Below are 21,613 nucleotides of genomic sequence, written 5' to 3' on the forward strand. Positions count from 1 at the left end.
CAACCAACACAGGGTAAGAACAGGGTAGTCTGAACCTTCATCTGAAATTCATGTCTGAGAAACAGCAGTGCTATGCAGGGAAAATCTAGTGATGCTTTATTTCTTCCTGAGTTCTGCTGGTATATACATAACACGGGTTTCATGTGCAGAAGTGCTGACATACATTTCTGGCTTACAGTGCTTTTCTGACAAGTGAGTGAGTAGCTAGATATTCTGGCTACGTCCTAATAAACCTTCCGTTCATACACACGCACATGCACACACACACACGAAACAAAACAAAACAAAACAAAACAAAAAAAAACACACACGCAAGTCACTTGCATTAGGTCTTAGCAATAGCAAGACCACCAAGGGCCCCGTTTAATTCCTGGCAATGGGGCTGGTGGGAATATTTGTCACCCATCTTTCCCCATGGGACATATTCAGGATTTTTAGCACTCACCTCTCTATTGCAGCAGAGTACCTAGAGTAGTGAGTCACTACAGTGAGTAAAGGGTCAGAATGGGTTCGTGAATGATACCTGGATTTAGGCAAGGGATCTTTGGTTAGGGAAAGAGCTGCTAGGGTGGACATGGGGCTGTATAATGTAAATGGTGTAGGAAAGATAGACATGAAGCAGTCTCACTGCTGCTCATCTGTGAGAACAAAAGCTCCAAATGAAACTGTGAGGTAGAGCATTTAAAACAGAAACAAATTACCTTTAATGAAATGATGGCATGGAGCCCAAAAGGGTGTTGTGAAGGCTAGGAATGTGAATAAACTCAATGTGAAATAAGGTGTATTGACAGTGTTTCCTTAGCAATTACTAAAAGGAGCGGTACTCATGCAGCCCCTGGGCCAGCAAAACTGGAGGCTGCTAATTGCCAGAGCTGGCAGATAAAAAGGGAGAACCCTCATCTACCATATTTGTTCAGCAGAAAACCACAAACTTCTCACGCACCTCTGGGGACTGAGCTTTGGACATGGCTCACAAGCAGAAGACATTACAAAGCATAGGTTGGCAGCTAAGGCAAGCCTGCAACTGGTTTCCAAAGTCCTTCCATAACTGGTGTTGTTGTTTCTCTGACCATCTCCAGTGCAGCACCCTGGCCACTAAGACAAAGTTTTTCCAGTGAAGGAACCACTTTTGAGCCACTTGGAAGCTGTGTATGAATCCAGAACTGCAGTTCATCCAAGCTTCATCTCACTTTGGCAATGGGAAGTAATGTGGGAGAGGAGAAAATCACTGCAGAAATGTCTGCCAGACTTTGTGCTTGAAAATAAGCATGTTTGTGCTCTGGTGATCTCAATGGGTGGATCATAGGGAAATCAGGTCAGAAGGGGGACCTCAGGTGGTCTCTAACCAAGCTCCTGATCAAGGCTCTCAACTCTGATATCAGCCCAAGTTCCTCAGGGCTTCATCCAGCTGAATCATGAAAACTTCCAAGGATGGAATCTGTACCACCTCTCTTGGAAACCTCTTCTAATACACATGCTACACGGAAGACTTTAAATAGCACCTTTATTGATGATTTCAAATATCATGCTACATCGGAGATTTTAAATAACATCTTTACTGATGATTTCAAATATCATAAGCAGAGTGATAATTCAAATATCATAAGCAGAGTGATAATTGCAGGAGGACATTTTTCCTGGTAGATCTTGAAAAGGGTTTTATAGGAAAATGAAGAATCAGAACATCAAATTCAGAATTTAGTAAATCCATACACAAGTCACCCAATCTTCCCAGTAGAGGTAGTTTCTCACCAGTGGAGTTTGTGAAAGAAATATTGATGAAAGACCTCTGCCAGTAGGGAATAATAGGAACTGTCTTACACATCTGCTCTAAGACTGACCACAAAACCAACTATATATATCCCACTATATAAATAATAATGAAAGGTGGAGCTGGTTGGAAATTAAGTAAAATAAAATAAAAATTATCAGAGGACAGGTGCACTATAAATAACCTTATCAAGCACTACAATTTTAACACAACATTTTTATTCTGCTCAGAAGGGTACAGAAAACAAGAGATTTCAGCCTCCTTGGTTCAGATCACTGGCATAGGAAGTTTAGTCTCCTGTTTCATAGTTTGGAAGTCCAACTTCTTACACACTAAGGAAATCTAGACAGAACAAAGAACCAACAAAAAACTGTGGGGTGGAGAGGCCCTGCCACATAAAAGTGAATTTAATCTGAGAAGGCTGTTTGATTCAGCTACTCTGCTGGTGAATACCTGGGGAAAAAAAAGCTCTAAGGAGGTGTGGAAAGCCCTTAGTTCCATGTCTTTTGCTTTAAATATATCATGTACACCAGATTTTTTTTTTAGTTTAAAATCAACCAGATCAGCAAAGCAAAGAAATTCCAGAGTTATATTTGTGGGAGCTGTTGAAGAATCAACCCAAAAATTACTGTTGGGACTTCCTGAGCTTTGTTTCTCTCATGGCAGGTGGGTGGGTACTAAAAACACAATTTGTGGGAGCTGTTGAAGGTAGTCCATGAGGCATCCAAATGCAGAGCTGGGCTGGGGTTCATTCTCTTCTTCTTTGGGTTCTTTGGCAGAAAGGCACCTTCCTCAGCTCCTCATAATATAGTCCATAAGAGAGCGCAAAGGGAACTTGCTAACATGCCAACTGGGACAACCCTGACCCCCAAACTAGCTGTACCATCAGAGTTGCACAAGTCAGTGTAACAGCAGGTGACGGGGCGCGTCATGCCAATCCCATCCACATCAGATGGGATGCAGATGGAGGAGCACATCTTGGTGACGGTTGAGACTCCCACAAAGGGATAAACTACAACAAAGCAAGGAAGAAGGAACAGTTAGGAATGGGAGGAATGAAGGAGAAATCTCTTTGTTCCTAGATGAAACGTTAACTACCTTCACCTCCAAAGTCTTAGTTATAGTTCAAACACAGTGGGACCATTTTGTGCCAGGAACATGAGAAGCAGTTTCTGTTCAGCGGTTCTAAGCTCTTCTGTGCCTTGTCTGGATCAGCTGTTTCCCACAAAAGTCCTATTAAACAGTTTGTCTCTTCTTTAACTCTATCCCATATATCCTTTCTCTATTACAAACAACCAGAGCCTTCCCAGATGAACCAAGCAAAAGAGAAAGCCTCCATCCTAGCAGTGCATTTCTGTATTTGGACAGGTTATGACCTGTAGGATCACCATTCAGACTGCTGATACCTTCCTGAAACCTCCAGAGAACTCAAGGTCATTTATGGTTGCCTCTAGTTGACCAGAAGTTTTCTTTCCCACCTTACTGAGCCTGACTCACCTCTACCAGCCTCCCTACCCCACCCAGCAATCATAAATAGTTCTGTGGTCAGGACAGTACTGTTTAACCCACACCCATTGTGCAAATCATACAGACACTCTGGAGAGTCAGAACTCTCTAGCTCTGTACCTCAGATTCAAGTCCACACATTTCCTCTAACCATTCTCAACGTTGAGCATTAGCTATGACCTAAGTGCTCACTCCTCTGAAAATAGCAGGAGACTGTTCTTCACCCCATGAAATATCACTTATAAGTTTGGCATTATATAAATACCTTATAATAAAGGTATCGTATACCTTTGGTATTATATAAATACCTTATCATAAAGGTATTGCTCCCCACACCAGAGGTCTGTGCTGGAGAAACACAGATTCATGTTAAAATACATGGATAAAGAAGCCTTGCCCTTACCCTCCTCCAGGGAATACATGGTTGTCTTGCACATGGTTTCATTCTCATTGCAGTTCTGGACCTTCGTGCACTTCTCAGCGGATGTAGGTTCATAGCAGGAGTAGCACTGCAAGGTTTCAGCTATAAGGAGGACAAACATGAGACTGGACTTAGTGTAGACCATCAGGTCCTGCCCATGCTCATCCAGAAACCTCTGAAGAAGACCACTCTCCAAAATATTCACACACTACACAGGAATGGGTTGGTAAAATATGAAGATCACTCTCTAAAATATTCATACATTACACATATTCATATTCATACATTACATACATACATACATACATACATACATACATACATATTCATACATTACATACATACATTAATGGGTTGGTAAAACATATTTGTTCCAAGGGGAATGAAAAATACATTAGTCTGGGCATCCAAACACAGCCTCAGCTTCAGACCCCTCTATAACAAGTCAGGAAAGACAGAGCTACATGCAGTAGGACCAACAATACAGGAAAATCCTGTCTATAGTAGGCTGCTGAATGTTTGGGTCCTTCTACTCTTGTTTTGTTATCAAGGAGGGTTGGCAAATTGTTTTTTTGTTTTTGTTTGTTTGTTTGTTTGTTTGTTTTCCCCTTTTGCAGGTAGGTCTGAAATAGTCCACGAAAGAGTTTAAGGGTAATTTTACTTATTTTTTGGTTCTGCACCCCAGAGCATGCAGTGTATATGTGTTGGGACATCCTAATGTTAAATGAAAATAAATGAAGATGATTAAACAAACAGATCAATATTATATTCACAAATATAAAGAGGAAGAGCAGTTTGACCCACCTGCTTCTCCCTTATTGTTGTGGGGTAATTGCATTGCCTAAGACGAGGCTGCCTGTTCTGCACAGTGGCTGGATGCCAGCAAGACAGGCTTAGTGAAACACAACATCTCAGTGTTTGAATTCTTTGAAGATCTTGCCCCAGGTGCCAGCAGCCAGCTAAGACATGCAAAGAGCCAGGAGAAGCCCAACCCTTCAATTGTGCAATTTGCAAGATGTTTTTCTTTTAACCATTATCACAATTAGCTAATAGGTCCTGCTTCACATGTTTATGACAAGCCACTAACCATTCTGCTTGCCGGCCAACCACATCCCCAAGTTGTTTTTATCTTTTATTCCCACAGGACAGCAAACACACTTGTAGCTGATTTACCCCAAATGTTCTTACTCTTCATCTGCTTTTCTCCTTGTCATTACATTAGCAGAGCATCAGAAAGAGATCTGGACACACCGAGAAGTCAGACTTGAGTAAGAATTGCAGCAGGGAGAATTTCATCTAGTGCTGACAACTGTTACCTCTCTCCAAAGACTTGGAGCTCTTGGGTAGGAGATTGTCCCTGAGAGAAGAAACTGTCTCCATTAAATTAACTGAGCCATGGCAGCAAGTTAAAAATGACCTTTCCCCCTCTCCTGAGATTCTGTTTCCGTGAGAAGAATGTCTTAAAAGTTGTTTTAAAAAGATGACTCTGGGCACAATAATGGACTGCATGGAGGGATGTTCTGGACTGCTGTGCTCTAGAAAAAGGCCATTAAAAGGCACTTTGGTACCCAAGACCCCAAATCCAGTCCAAGATAGCTCACCCTGCCTCATCTCTCACAGTCTCCTAGCTTCCCTTTATCACTTTCCCGTTGGGCTGCAATTAGTTCCTAGACATGCAGAGTAACCACAGCTTGAGCCCCTCAGTGCTTAAAGTCTTTGGAGCTGGAGAGGTTTCACAGTGAGATACCAAGGAGCCCAGTGCACAATGACATAGTGTTCCCAGAGCATTCCTGACCCTCCCAGAGCACTCCAAGCTGAAGACATCAAGCCAAAATAGTTGACCGGTGTTTTCTATGACCCAGCCCTAGGGTTCCCAGGCAACACAAGCCATTTTTGGACAGGCTGTCCAGAGCACTTTGCTCTCTGCAGGTCTTGATGAGGAACCCAGCACTTGATCTTGGTCCTCTCTTCCACTTGCCAGCCAGACACCTGAAGGCGTAGCAATGCCTTGAAGGCACAGCAATGCATTTTGGTACCATCACAGGCCAGCAGCCCTACTTACCTTACCTTGATATCATGCAATCCTTTCTGGAAAATCCTTCTCACCCCATTTGTGTGACAGTCCTGGTGAAAATACTTTAAACCCCATTAAAAAAGAAAACTAGTTGGCTCATCTCAGCACACCTGAAATAAGCTGTTATAAGAGCAGGCTGAGGCAAGCAAGTCACTTTATGAAAATATACGCTACCTGCAGCTTCACCCTAATTAACAACCCAGAAAGATCCCTTTTATAAGTAGCCCCAGCAATTGGCTTGCTTTTATTCAAAGCTCACTTTGTTATCCTACTTTGTTCACTGTGGACTGATGCTTTGTTTGTGTTAATTCTCTGTCTGACAGCTGTCAAATGCGTCTTTAGGGAGGAAGCTTTGTCATTATTCTCAGATTTCATGATACTCATCCCCTGACAAGTCAAAGCCACAGAATTTGTGTTTATCTTTGAAATAAATAAATAAATAAAATAAATAAAATACAGAGGATTAAATCAAAGGGATGGCAAATAAAAAGATCATTGTCCCCAACATGTGCAAACCTAGTATTTTCATTAACCTTATTCAGACTAGCAGGTTCAAACACAGATGAATATTTTAAATAGTAGCTATACTTATGAGTATCTTTTTTTTTTTTTGAGGTTAAAAAAAAAATAAAAAAGAAAACACAAAAGTAGTACTTCAGTAGTCATAGTGAACTGGCATCTCACAAAGCAGGGAGGAAACACAATGACTTAAAGACTTTAAGACTTGGGATATAAAAACCCTGTTTTAAACAAGCTCTGGGATATCTGTCTGGCCTATTTGTGAAGAATATATATTAGGGAAGGTAGCAGAACTGCAGTGATCCCTTTTTTTGATTTAAGAGCTTACAAACTTACACACAGACAAGAAGACATGCAATAGCTTAAAAATGAAACCACAGGAATAGAATGAATGGGAACAAATTGCAAATTGCAAGCCTTCTTTAAAAGAGGAAAATATAAAACCTTAGACTATTTCAGTGTAGATATAACATCCTTTTTGGTGAGCTGAAAGAAAAAGAGGACATAAATAAGCAAAAGATGTTGGAATTTCTTAGAGATTTTGCCATCTTCACTTAGATATTGGTAGATCTTCCACCATTCACCTCTAACTGCCTTTCTAGGAAATGCCAAAATTACACAGGTCCCATTCATGTCCAGAAGAAAGCTCAGAGATTCTACAGATGCATCCAGGCTTTCCTCCAGTTTTGCAGAGGATGAAAGAGGAATCTACTATGCCAAATCCACTATGAAGTTTCCAAGATTTGCCTATGTTTGCCTGCTAAATTAAAGCATCCATCCTGACAATGTATACCTAAATGGGATGGGGAAGTGGGCAAGGAGCAGTGTGGTGGCCCTGGACCACACAGAAGCCTCTGTTCCCAAACTCTTGACAAAGTCTTATTGAGCAGGATGACAAAAAAAGTTTGGTGAGTTAATCCTAGACCAAATTTGTATCCAACCCGGTTGTTTTCCTGTTTCTTGAAGTGTTTTCAGATGACCACTTCCCCTAAGGAGATCTGACAACAAAGTTCCTTTCTTTCCAATCTATCCTCTGTTAATTAAAGGCTTTCCTCTCTGAACTGCTGCCTATTGACAAGCAGACAAGAAACCCCAGAATGAATAAGATATAATGATGAAACATATAGATAGATATATATATACCCTTTCCTAGAGACCAGTGATGACTGATCTCTGCAGCAGCAGCTGTGTTGAGCACATAAGGCACCTATTGATCTTGGTACAGCACAAGCTGCCTGAAGCTTTGGACTACCAGTGACCGTGTCCTAATGATAATAGGACAGTCAGTGCATTATACAAAAAAGACACAAAAAGTCATGTTAGAGATAACAGGACAGTCAGTGTATTACACGAAAAAGACACAGAGCTTCTGTGCCAGCCCTTACTCCCCAGACATCATCCATCTTCTACCCCCCAAAAAAACTCCAAAACCACCTTATTTCTCCATCCACTTGCCTTCCCTGGCAGAACCCACTCTGCAGACCCAAAGATGGCAGGCAGAAAACATCCTTACATAAAAAGGAAATAAATATGTAAGAAAAAAATCCTGGGTCATTGTCCCAGCCAGGCATTCATAAAACCAGACCCTGCACTGGCTGGATCTGGAGATGTCCAGGGCATGTGAATATCCCAAGAGCAACCACAGCTCTTTACCCTGCATAGGACTTGCCTTGGACATCCAGAAAAAAAGCAGGTCTGAGCTTGGCATCAGCAATATAAAATCAATTTTTGAGCAAGAAGCTACTCTGGTGGCAGTATGAAAGAATGGGGAGTCTATGCCAGGATGTTCTGACCACCATGCAGTCACCTTCCACCAGTAGAGGCTACACATCACTGCTCATGTGGGGCTGATGAGATAAGGGGATTTCCTACTGCCTTGGGAATGCAAACAGCTAATTGCCATACACCCCTCCGTGCCTGGCTCCATGGAGCTGGTGATGGAGGGGAAGCAATCGAATTTCCCCACTGGAAATGTAAGGGTAAAGTTTGCGTAGCATCCCCAAAGAGAGGGGGTTCATGGGGCTTGTTCTCTACCTCCATGTCCCAGACTGATCCCAATATCAGGTTGCTGTTGTCCGCCCAGCAAGGTGGCAGGTTACCAGTGGGGACAGAAAGGAGGCAGGAAGGGTGGTAGGGGTCACACTCACTATGGTGACAAACCCCCAGATCTTCCCTCAAAGGAGCAAATTTCCCCAAATACATTCATTTTTTCCAAGGTGGTCTGGCAAAATTTTTCCTGGCTTCATGCAGACTGCATTGTGTTACTAAATGGAGCTGGAAAAATCATCCCTGCAGTACGTGGGTCACCAGCTTTGTGTCCCAGCCTGTCTTTCCCACTTCTGATGGCTGAAGTCTAATGAATTATGTGCGCAACATATAATTAGAGAGACCCGCTACACACACTGCATTAAACAGGCTGGCTGGCTTCAGGGTTAAATATCAAAAGAGGAGAATAAATTAAGAAGAAAAGGGGAAAAAAAAAAAGGATAAGAGTCGGATTGAGCAAGAACACATAAAAAGGGTGGACTGAAATTTGCATTAAAGAAATGATGCAGTATAATCACCTTTCATATTTAACACTTCCTACAGAGCCTGAAATAACTGTCCCAATGAGACCATGATGATCCTGAATGCCCGACAGGATGAAAATATTCCCAAGACAGGTTTTTGCTGAAAATTCCTCAAAGTCGGAGGCACAGGCCCCAGTGGGAACAGAGCACACTGCATCCTTTCAACCTTCACCTCCCGCAGCAGTTTGGATAAATTGGAGTGGGAACTTACCAAACTCCATGCAAGTGATGGCAACAAGGAGAAGAAGCAGAAGCAGCTTCATCTTGCGTGGGCTCTCGTTGCCTGGTCACCAGGCTGCCACCAGTCTTCGCCACTGGCTTTAATGGCACACCTCCTGGTACCTTGCCATGTACCGATTCCGACCCGAGATCCAATTCTACTGGAAAAACAAGTCTGATTGAGCTATAAATGTATTGAATGATCCACAGAGCAAGCCCCACCTCCCGCTATACCGTCATTTCTTTTCATGTTCCTTGGAGAAGAAAATGAGGGTTTACATGGTGGACAATAGCTGAGGTGCTTAAGCTGGATCCTTTGTGCCTAGGCATGATGTGCAAGCCTGGGGGTATTAAATCATTCCAACACCTCCACCTTGCCCTGCAGCTTGTTGATATTTCTTATTTTCCTGTAATGTTTAGAGGAACCTGGGTGGTTTCCATACACCTTGAGAAAAAGCATCTGTAGCTGTGAACAGCAAGGTGTTAAATCCCATGTGTTTTTTTTGCTCCATGTTTTTGCTCTCAGCAGAAGCCAGACTGGGATAAGAAGGGGAAAGCTGACTTCCAATCCCTTACTCACTGGAAACAGCACAGATGCGTTTGGGGTAGTGCAATACCTCTCCCAAGGCTGTGAGCAGGGATTAAGAGGGCTGTGGATAGGAGCAAGCTGCCTTCCTTCCTCCTCTCCCTGCCCTTCAGGGGTGTAAGTGGTGAGAGCAGACCTGGGAAGGCAGCAGGACCGGGACATGAAAGTCTGGGCTGAGGAATTCCCTCAGGCTCACTATCCCAAACCATTCAGGGACCATAGTGCCTGGAGAAGCCACTCTGCTCTAAGCCAACCCTCTCCAAGCATGGTGACAAGCCCATGACTTCTTTCTTTGCCAGATATCATGTCTTTCTCATCCCCAAATCCTACTGCTCCAGGTATCAACCTGCCTTTCCTATGCCAGACCCATGTTAGTGAGTTCTATCTACTACTGCATGTGGTGGGCAAGTTGGACTGTGGGATTGCAAAATACCAGTAAAGAAGAGACTTTCTGTAGTTATCCCAGATGTTCCCCACACACCCAACACACACTTTTAATAAGGAAAGAAAGAAGAGAAAGCTGAAACAAAGATATTCTTAGAGATGCTCCCATCATCTTTGTTATCTGTCACACCACCGGAGGAACTTCACTCAGGGCTAATATCACTAGAGTTCTTGAAATGTTAAAAAATAAATGGTCTTGAGGGTCTTCTCTTCCCAAATAAACAACTCAGCCCTCATCTGTCCAAACCTAAAGCTCCAATGACAGTCTCATAATTTTAGCAAGTCCAGCCTCAGTTACAAGCAACATTTCTGGATGATCTATGCTTTTATGAGTTCAGACATATTGTTTTCACAGCAGCTCCATAATAAAGTCATTATGCTGATTATAAAAGTCTGGTAGTTATTTCCTGCTCTAAATTATCCAGGGAAAGGTATTTCAGTATATTCTTGGTCTAACATTCATCATGTTCAGAGGAGAATTTTATAATCCTATTAAGGAAGGGGAAATACTCTGATCATATTTGCTTTGTTCTTAAGAAAAAAACTAAACATGGAAAGGGGTGTGGTATCTAGTTTCTGGTATTAAGTGGCCTCAGAAAATGTGCACTAGATGATTGGTTTCACATGTGCATCTGAAATCTGATCTTCATTACATTCTACATTTTTGGATGGAAGAATCTTTCTAATGCTGAAACCTTGCTTAAATCCTGTGCATTCCTTCTGTTTGGAGGGTTGTTTTGGGGGGTGACAACATACGTCACTTGTTTACGGTTTCAGTTGATCCTATCTGCATCTTTAGGCAGCACCTGAAATGTTTCTTCTTTTACACGCACCTTATGCAATTGCTTTGCAGTGTTGGCAAGCAACCAAAGGAATAACGAGAAGTAATAGGAACGTCCAAACAACGTTTCGTTGAACTCCTTTTCTTCTTTTCTGGGTATTCACAGCGTGTTGTGTTGGGGGTTTTCCATTAATTACAGAGAAGGAAAAGAACAAAAAGGACACAAGCTATATAAATCTGCCTCAACAACTTACAAGATGAATTTGAGGAAAAAAAAAAAAAAAAAAAAAAAAAAAAAAGAAGAAAGAGAAGAAAAAAAAAGATATTTTCTACTGTGTGTGTTCAAATGCAGACAAGTACAAGAACTCGCTGCATTTTTGAAGCATGTTTTATCATAAATAAAAGAAAAAGGTCAATTGAATTTTTGCTTCCAACCTGATAAACCTGTGCCAAGCCACTTTCCTGTCCTACCTGGTCAGCTGAAACAGTCTCCTGGAGAAGGCATCTTCATCTGGTGGAAGCAGTCCTGTGACGCTTGCACCCATACAGGTAATATCCCATAACCTCACCACTTACTCCAAAAGAGATATCCTTCAAATCCCCTCATCTCTCAGAAGACTTGCTCACATTCCCCAATTACCAAGCTGAGACTTGACAAGATATCCTAAGATATGCCCTCTTTTCAGTGGCAGAGCTTCAGGGAGCATGGGCTGGATGTGTGTTTGGAGTGCAGGTACTGGTTTCAATTTAGAGCCTTCTTGACTTGATCACGTTAAACCCTCCATTTTCCTGACTCTGTTCATCTCTATCCACATCTGCTAGGAATCCCACAGCTTTCCATAGAGGAAAGACATATGAGCAAAAGCTATGATTGGATTCAAAGGTAGAGGTGGAGGGGTGCTGATATAACAGTGTTGCATGCTAGCACTGAGCTTGTGCTGCACACCTACAAGTACCTTAAACCTGATAATACTCCTGCAAGATGAGTAAATATTATATCAAGATCAGATATAAGGAAGCTGAGATGCAGAGAGGTTAATTAGGCTTATGGATCAAGGTAGTAGCAACTCCAGAAATACAGCCGTCATTGTATGCCACATGTTTTCACCAGTAGTTAATGCTTCTTTTTCATGAGTACTCTTCTGCTATTTTTGTGCAGCCCTGATAAGAGGTGCACAAGTTACTGGAAGCAACAGGAGCGAGTGTTGTCCTTAAAGCCAGGTGCTTAGAAGTTTGTTCTTAGATCCGACAATGATTTACCAGATGACCTTGGAAAAATAATCTTAGTTTCTTCATCTTTTACATTAAGTTAGGGCACGTTGTAGGGTGAATCATAACCATGACGTAAGCTATGTATTAGAAATCTAAAAGGGAGATTTGTCAAACAATTCATGGTTTTCTCCTAGTAACTTCAAAATAACCTCAGTGATGAAGGTTGGATGGGGACTTGGCCAACCTGATCTAGTGGGTGGCATCCCTAACTATGGCGGGGGCTGGAAATAGATCATCTTTAAGATCCCTCCCAACTCAATCCATTCTATGATTCTATGAAAGCCATTTAAAGAAGCCAGCAGTGAGGATTTGACTAATCTGTGAACCTGCTGGTGTGCAGAAGGATTAAGTTATATGAACTTCACCTCTGATGCATCATCTCCCTCATCCATCTCTTGTGGACACAACTCTGCAGAGATGAGAGCCACATCACACCTAGAAAGAGAGGAATTAAACATCTATCTTTGCCCTCCTCCATTTCCTCCTGTGATAAGGAACATCTTTAAAATTTAAAGGGAAACCTGGAAAAGCAAATAAAGATAAATAAATAAATAAACAGTGCCAAGACAGAATCTGGTCTATCCCTATGAATAATGTATCAGGCTCTGCAGTTCTCTTGGAGCCATTTCCACTCAGGCATCACTCATTAGCTCATTAGTCACAGCAGCCTTATTCCTACTAATTGATTTTACTACAAATCCCTACAATGTATGGCAAAAATCCAACACGTTTTGGGCTGGCTTTAAAACCATTATATTGGCACAGCTTTGTGAGACATTTCAGCACTCCCTCAAGCCCATAAAGGTCAGGTAATTCCTGGAACTGAGCTGCTGGAAGGTGCCCTTGGGGAAAGGGCACTGGCCTCCCTGATCTGACCAGCCTTAGGCTCAAAGCACTGTAGTGGACAGAGAGCTGTGGTTTTCATTCCTAGTAACAATCATTCCTCCATAGCCTGGAGCTGCAGTTGAATCCAGAAGTCTAGGCAACTCTCTCCACACTGGTTTTCACCTTGATATTGGACTAGGGCATGGGGGCTGTTGGCTAGTGCAGGACCTGGGGCTGGCAGATCAGATGAGACCCTGGGTCTAAGGGGTTTGCGGCTCTTCCCAAATTCCTACCAGACCTCACTAAATCAATCTCCTCTGCCTCAGCATCAATGATGCTTTATGTAATCACCAGGATATGGGGAGGTAGGGAACAAGATGATTTATTTTTATAAGGAGTCACGTTCCTTGTAATGATTCACCTGCTTTTTTTTTTTTTTTAAGCCTTTTTTTTTTTTCCTTTGAACTCTATGCAGGGACTTTTTACCCTTAGGTAATTACTTAGATTAATCTATGCGTAGCACTTAATTCTTTCTGGGTGGGACCTTTATGTTTGTCATTTGCCTGGCCAGTGACCTTCATATGGAGATAGGGGTCCTATAGAGGATTTTCCAGTAGTTAATAACTACCGAGGTGTGTTCTCCATCTCTATTCATAATGTGCATTGAAAAGATTAGTCATATCTTTATAGCTAGTGTGAATTTATATTCCTTCCATAACAATTTTTTTTTAGTTCCTCTCTTTGTGATTTGTTTGGTTTTTTGTTTGTTTCATTTTTTTTGTTTTGTTTATTTTGCTTTTAAGCCAGTATCTTTTCCCTTCTCAACAACCTTACTCCCCTGACTTAGGGAGTAATTAAGATTATTTGCTCCAACCAGCTTTCCAAGGCACTGTTAATGATGCAGGAATGTAAATCACTTGCTCAGATTTTCTGTCACCCAGTTTAATTATCCCCTGTGTTTCTTCAAGCCTTAATTCAACGAACAAGAGATATTTTCCTAACTGAGTCACTTCTCATTGACCCAGAAGGGAATAAAAAGGACAATACATGTAAAACAGAAAACAGCCTGACTGAAAGAAAGCAGTTTTGTCTCCAGGCTGTCTTTTTGGCTTCCTATAACTCTACAGTGCTTGACTTTGAAGCTGGAACTTCTGCTCATCGTTGGCTGAAACCGGGTAGTAGTGTCTCCTTGAGTTCAGTCTGCTCAAACCAGCAGAACGCCCAAGAGTCTTGGAGCTACCTACATGGCCCAGGTGATAGAATTGGACCTTCTCCCACCAGATGCTATCTTCAGATGCCTGAATGTTTCAGTGCTTCTGAATCAGAAGCTGCTGGCTCCTGGAGCTTTTCTCCCAGTGATATGAGGGAATGAGCTCTGCAGCTATGGAGTTGTGGTTTCCCAGCCGGGGGAACAGTTCAGCCTCTCTGATGCTCAGGTGAGCAGTTCAGCCTCTCTGATGCTCCTTGCAAATGAGTAAAGAAAGGTCTGAGAGCAGCTCACGGGCACCTGTCATCCACTGCTGTCCCATCTTCCACCAAGCTAGTCACCTCATAGAAAGATATTGAATAGGTGAGGCATGGTTTCTCCCTTGTGAATCCACATGGATTACTCCTAACCACCTTCTTGCTCTTCTTGTGCCCAAAAACAATTTCTAGGATTGGTTCCTCCATCACCTTCCCAGAGACAGAGGTGAGGATGACTAGCCTGCAGTTCCCCAGGTGCTCCTTGATCTTCTTGATGAGAGGACTGACATTTGCTTCCTTCCAGCCATCTAGAAGCTCTCCCATTTGTCATGATTTTTTTAAAGATAATCACGAGTGGCCTTGCAATGTCACCAGCTCATTGTCACTGCCTCCAGTCCTTACATCTCCATGGTTTTTTTACCCAGAAAGGTTGTGGAATCTCCTCCTTGGAGATGTTCAAAACCCACCTGGACATGAGCCTGGGCACCCAGGTGTAGGTACCCCTGCTTGAGTAGGGGTTGGACCAGATGGACCCAGAGTTGCCTTCCAACCTCAACCATTCTGTGAGTCTGTAATTCTTCAATGCCTTGTTTTCAAGTATGATGTCCACTAGAGTACCTCTACTTGTTGATTCCTCTGTCACTCCCAACCATTGCTGTGTTGTAAAGACCCCATATGAGGACAAGGACTTGCAAAACTGGGCCTTGTTCCTGTTGTCTGAAGAAGGCCAAATCTATTTCTTCTTCCTTTTCTGTATCAGACATCCACTACAATATCACTGCTGTTGATCTACCTGCTAATCCTATAAGCTCCCAGTTGACTCATCACCCATCCCTAGGCAGAGCTCCACGTACTTCAGCTTTTCTCACATGCAGAGCTATTCCTCTTCCTCTTCTTCACCTTCGCAGTCTGTCCGTCTTGAACAGCCTGTGTCCATCCTTGGTAGCACGCCGTTATGTGAGCTGTCCTGTCACATTGCTGTGATCCCATGTTTTCATGTATTTTGGGCAGGGGTTTGACCACAGGAGATGTAAGAATTTATGAGAACTGAAATTGTTCAGCCTGGAGAAGAGAGGGCTCAGGGAGTCTAACAACACCCAAAAGAGAGGATCAAAGAGAAGGCTGTGCTGAGCTGTCCTTGAGGATCCTCAGGGACAAGACAAGCAGCACTAGCCTCAAATTTCAGGAAGGGAAATATTTCTCTATGTTGAGTGTTCAAAACTTGGAACTAGTGCCCAGAAAAAGCCTGTGGTGTCTCCATACTTGGGATACAGCCAAGAGCATGCTGAGCTAATTCATTTCTTCCTCCTCTCCAGGCTTCAGATAAGCTTCTTGCTGCATGATGTTCCTTAGCAGAAGGGGTTTGTGGTCCTGATGCATCAACAGACCCACCCCAGGACAACCTACCAAGTTCTTAAGGACAGATCTAGGGCCTGCTACTGCCACCTTCTGACAAGAGAATGAAATACCAATGCATGGTTCTAGCTCATTTTCCCCTCACTACGAAGGTATTATTAGGATAATTTTCGTAGTTTTTTTATTTTCACAGTTTTCAAAATAGTGTTTCATATTCCATTGGCTCCAACCAGCTTTAGGATGAGTTACATACACATGAAAATTAAAAAAGAAGAAAAAAATCAATCTACCTAAGCTGCCTTGAACAAACCATGAGTTGAACTCCAATCTGCAATTGATGAGCAGCAATGCCTTGCCCTCAAAAATGTCCTGAGCATTGCAAAGTGGTCACTTACAAAGTATCACTGCCCCACACTTATTGACTGCTTGTACTTGGCATTTGTGATCTTTCTTTTAACAGTTTTATCCATGATACTACATGGGTGCCTCTCCTAGAAGCAGGAGGTTTGCATGGTCTGCGTTCAGCAAGCGGCCCTCGTGTAAAACTCAGACTCTCCTGCAGGAATGGGTGACCGCATCCCCACAATTTTGGCAATGAGAAGACAACCTAGGAGTCAGAAGCACCTGGTGCTCAGGGACAACAATGTGACATTGCTCTTAGTGATGTGGGCACAACAAGGACCTATGTGAATCACACACAGCTCACACAGTTATTATTTGTGTTAATTGGCATGGAGAAGGAGAGCAAGGCACGCTACTCACACCTCTCCCCCCTTGGGTTTGATGATGTATGTGTTATATTTTAGATGTGCTAGATTGATTCTTGCTATATAAAGGACAAGTGTTATTAACTTAATGGCAGCTCAGATGTCCACATGTCCCTGTGTCACAGGAGGGGCCAGGCCACCAAGCCATATGGCCATTGTACTTTGCTTTAAATCTCTTTTTTTTTTTCATTTTTTTTTTTTCTTGGGGTATGATAAACAGAAAGATCAGAGCATGTTTCCACAGTGATGTACCTCCTATCTTTCCATCTTCTTTACATCACAGCTGCTCTTCAAACTGTGGGCTCAGCATTGCTTCCTTGGGATGCTGGCTTCCCATTGTTCCCCATAGCCTTGCATGTGGACCTCAATGCCCACAAACTGGGAAAAAAAAGAAACAAGGGAAAGAAAATGGAGACACACAGCACTGGCGGGGAGGTAGAGCTCTTGATTCTGTTGGGTTCTTTCTTCCTTTAGCATTCAAACCTCAAATTTTAGCTTGCAAGCTATCTATCTATATATTTATCTCAACTTCTTTACATTAAATTAGCAAAAGAACCTGATTTCTGGAGACTCTGCTCCAGCTGCAGAACTCTTCCTTCCTCCAAAACCTGCATGTACCATGACTATAGCAGAGGCATGAGTTTCTAATCCAGAGGGACAGAAAAGGGCAGGGATGGGAGGGCAGGAATGCTGCTGCTGCAAGCCTGTCCTCTAGCGCAGGGTGTCTCATACCCTGAGATGATCAACACGTCCTTGGAATGCCAGTGAGAAAGGTCTACAGAGCCAACTGAAACTGAAACAGCAATCCATGTTGTTTTGTTTCCAGAGATACTTTCGGGCACTGGTATCACTACATCTCTTAATGAGGCTCACTGGGAAATACGGGCCTTAATGAAGGAAACACCTCTGGTACCTCTGGGTCAAAACACTCATGGTGTCCCCTCTCAGATCTGGTGAAACAGCACCATTTTACATGAATTTTCTGAACAAGAAACATGGGACAGCACATCCTGGGCCTGCCTGGAGACAGATAGGTCCACATGTGGAAGAGCAGGAGCAGGGACATGGGAGGCAATGTGAGTAGAAAGGACAATAATGCCTGGCACAAGGCAGGTATAACCTCTGGGGGACAGGTTTCTTCTGCCCCCACTTGCTGTGAAGTGCTGTCCTCTCCCAAAAACACTCTTAGGCTACAAAATACAGATTGAAAAGAGAGGGAGCAGTGGAGAAGGCCCTTTCCCAGGAAGGACAAAGTCCAGGTTAGGGTTATCCAGAGAAAAGGAAAGATATTTTTATTTGTTTCAATCAGATTACGGCTGTTCCTAAGAAACTCCTGAGAGCCCATTGTTGTTATTCTGCATTTACCGTACATTCCCCAGGGAACATAATCTCCTTCTCCCATGAGACTGAGCTATTTGGGGTCCCCAAAATAACAAAGCTTTAGACAAAAATTGCAACTACATATCTTGGCAAAGCAGCAGGAATTCTCTCCAATTCAGGAGAGCAGGGGGGAGGCTCCAGAGAAGTTTCCACAGCACTGTAGCCCCGAGGAGCTCAGGAAGAGGAGCAGCTGCCCACAGACACCCACACAGGGGCCATTATGTGCCCAAAATAGCCATCCTCTCCAACAAGAGTGCAGGCTCAAAGGACAAATCCTATCTCCATTCCTATGAGGGTCATGGCCATTCAGTGATATTTATGAGCACAACTATTGAAGGCAAAGACAATCTCTGTTCTTTATCCATCAACAGGAAAAGACTCCAATGGCCTTGAGATGACAAGTACAGATTTATCCCTCCCTATAGTCTATAGGCTCAACTTCAAGTCTGTGCTTTTTTTGACCAGCCTGTAATGCCCAGCGCTGGGCTTTGAACCCAACCCGAGCTGTTTCTTTCAAGAAAGCAAAAGAAAAAGCAAAGCAAGAGGTAATACCTGTAATAAATATCTGTAACACAGAACCATCCAGAAAAAAAAATATATATTGTTCCAAGTGTACCTTTTTTATTAATTCCATATAGTTTTATTAGAGTATAACAAACATTAAGTAACATACACTACACATATACTTATGTTAATATATTGAAAGAAATCAATATTTCTTTATTCTGCTTATTCTGTTGCAATAAAGGCAATACACAATTACAAAGCTCACACATATGTATTAGTAAAATCAACATTTCAATGTAACCATCCCAGTGAAATGAGATCATTCAACAAAGCTGAAATAAAATGTGTCAATACTATATTTTTTTTTTCTGTAACACTTTATTGGCTTTATTATAATTTCATGAAGTGTTTCGGTTTTGATGAAGTGGTAGGTTTGGGGCTAGAAAAGTGTTCCCTTGGAAAATGTTGGACCTGGGAAGCCTTTTATGCCTTTCATTTCTCAATTTACACTAAGAGCACAGAGCTGGACAAATTAATACATTCAATCAACTTCTGATGCCTCCGATTCTCTGCTTTGCATGCAATTATCTGGTTAAAGGTAGCTCACCCTTGGGTCCTGACTCTCAGTTTTGTGTTAAGGGTTTCTCCTTGACCTGTGAGATCTTGGCTTCAAAAGCATCGCTCCCAGGTCTACCACAAGCCAGTAGATGGCAGGATTGACCCAGGGCTTCGCTTCCCTGTACACCATGAAGACTCCTAGCAAAATGCAGTCTTGGGTGTGTCTATCTCCGTTTCAGTTCAATACCCTCAGACAGCAGCTTTCCAGGGGAGAAATAATTCCTCCAGAAGTTACAAAGGAGGATTCAGAGACATCTCCATCCAAACAGCCAAGACTGATGGCACTTCACTGCTGAGGACGACAGTAAAAGAGCCCAGCTTCAAGGTGCGAATCATTGGGCTCACAGGAACCTTCTGATGGGGCCCTAAAGCTCCAAGCATCCTGATGTGCACCATATCTGACTTCCCCAGAGAAGGGAGAGCATTGGGCACCTCTATCTCACAGCCTCCATGGACCAGAACTACCAGGCTACCTTCAGGAGTCATGGACAAACAACCACCTTCATTACAAAAGTCTCCAGGACTACGGTCACTTCTAGTAGCACATAACTTCAGTAAATCAACACCAAGCAAGGACATTCTTTGAGTACCACAGTCAAGTAACTGGCCCTATTTGTTCTGGCTGTTTGTTCAAGGAAGTCACCTCAAGTCTGTGTTTTCCAAACAGAGAAGGTCTGCTGTTTTGCTAAAAAGAAATAAATATAAAAATCTCAAAAAACATTGGAAGAACTTTGTTTTATTTTATTTTTTTGTTGTTGTTTTTTTTTTAAGTCCTTTTGGCAAACAACAAGCCCAGTTGAACCTGAGCAGAGAGGACTTGTGCTGCAGTGAGCTTTGAGCATTTGCAGACAGTACATAAAAAATGGGAGCCCTTGTGACGTTAACATAGTGGTAGATGGCAGCAGCTGCCGTTGAAATACAGCCATTTCCAGGATGGAAGCACAGAAACCATTTTCTCATTAGCGTGCTCCAAAGTGGGCAGGTTTTGACCTAAGCTGTTCTCATTTTTCAGCAAAAACTGTTCCAGGATATTTTATGCTTGTACAGAGTGAAGCTGCCTCCCCTCAAAGCCTCCCCTCTTGTCAGAAAAAGTGAAGATCTGAGTTCTCTGCTGAGATTTCAATCTCTAATTCCCCAACCCAAGTAAGCACTTCAGGGCAGTCCCATCATGGCCCTCCAGCTCCAAATCAGGCATTTGGTTTAACAGCCTCCAGTTTTAATGCTCTGTAAATGCTGGGCTCTTACTATTTATTTCATTTGTATTATTAATGTTTTTAATTACTACGGTTGCACATTTTCAGGCCTTTCACTCCTGGGCTTTACAACAGCTGAGGTTCTCACATGATTTCAGGTGCTGGGGATTTGGGGGCAAAAAATATCTACAGTGGGACCAGGAAATGTGAGAACTGTTCATAAAATGCCTGGGATTAAAATATTGAATTACATCTCCTGCATTTGACAGGCTGCCATACCCTCTCCGTCTCTCCAATACACATATATCTTTCAGGGAGATCTTTGCCAGCTGTGTTTGAAAGGAAAAACTGCAAATATATCTTCTTCCATAGATGAAGTGTACAAGAATATACTGCACAAGGAGGGAAAGAGAAAACAAGAGTGAAAAGGTTGGGGGGGGGGAAGGGGAAGAAAACAAACTTCTCCATATGCAATATGCTCATCATCTATAGGGTCAAGAACATGTGTAACCCATTGTGAACCTGGCAATGCCACTAATACAGCTTTGTATAGGGCAAGGAGCCTGCTGACCACTTTCACTAGCCCTTGCTCACTTGCATAACCAAGTCCCTGGCACAAGGAAACTCTGAAATACCAAGATAGGAAGGAATGGGCCATTGGAAGGAGTAACCAGGTCTCCCAAACTTTTTTTTTGTAGCTTTATCCCATGGGATTGTCCAGTGTGGCATCCTCGGGATAGACTTGTAAAGGCGCGAACATGCACGAGGACACAGCTATGCTGATGGCTTTTAAAACGAGCTCTTTGCTTGCAGTAGAGCTGTTGCAAGGATAATTAAGTCCAGAACCAACTTTATCAGGTAGCTAGAAAGAGGAGCTAAAACCCTGTTGCTGGAAAGGTAGAACATTGGGGGTGCTGCCTTGGTCTCACCTGATGGCATCCCCATCCCTCTGATCCACAGTAATCCCACAGGAACTTCACCACCTACTCACACCATGCAGCAAGGAACAAATTTACCCTGAAAACGAGGTTTCTAACCCTCTCAGGAAGAAGGCTTAGGCACAGAGAAGCTAGGGAATAGTAATTACAAGACTTTTGCTGGCTTCTTCCCTGGCTTGCCCTGTGCTACCTAATGTGCATAGCAGAGGGCCGGACTCTGGGTCACAGTGGACATTGAGCCCTGTGGTCCCAGCAGGATTAAGCCCTGCTGACCCTGGCAGATGACGGAGGATGAGATAACCAGAGGAAGGCACATCTCAAGCCCAATGAGATAATGGAGCATGGTGCATTCTTACCAGACTCATCACCTAATTGCGGGTCATGTCACGATGACCAGTAACT

At 42.9% G+C, this 21,613-nt stretch overlaps 1 protein-coding gene across 1 annotated transcript; it reads right to left on the reverse strand.

Annotated features, from left to right (window-relative positions):
- Positions 1–2,571: 2,571 nt before the first annotated feature.
- On the reverse strand, positions 2,572–9,124 carry LOC311206553 (ly6/PLAUR domain-containing protein 2-like; the record flags this gene model as incomplete). Its single annotated transcript, XM_084281928.1, has 3 exons — positions 2,572–2,783; positions 3,681–3,800; positions 9,073–9,124. 3 exons carry the CDS (start codon positions 9,122–9,124, stop codon positions 2,572–2,574), a joined length of 384 nt encoding a protein of 127 aa, XP_084138054.1.
- Positions 9,125–21,613: the final 12,489 nt, after the last annotated feature.

This window comes from Netta rufina, assembly GCF_964035555.1.
Source record: "Netta rufina genome assembly, chromosome: 2".
Classification (NCBI taxonomy): domain Eukaryota; kingdom Metazoa; phylum Chordata; class Aves; order Anseriformes; family Anatidae; genus Netta; species Netta rufina.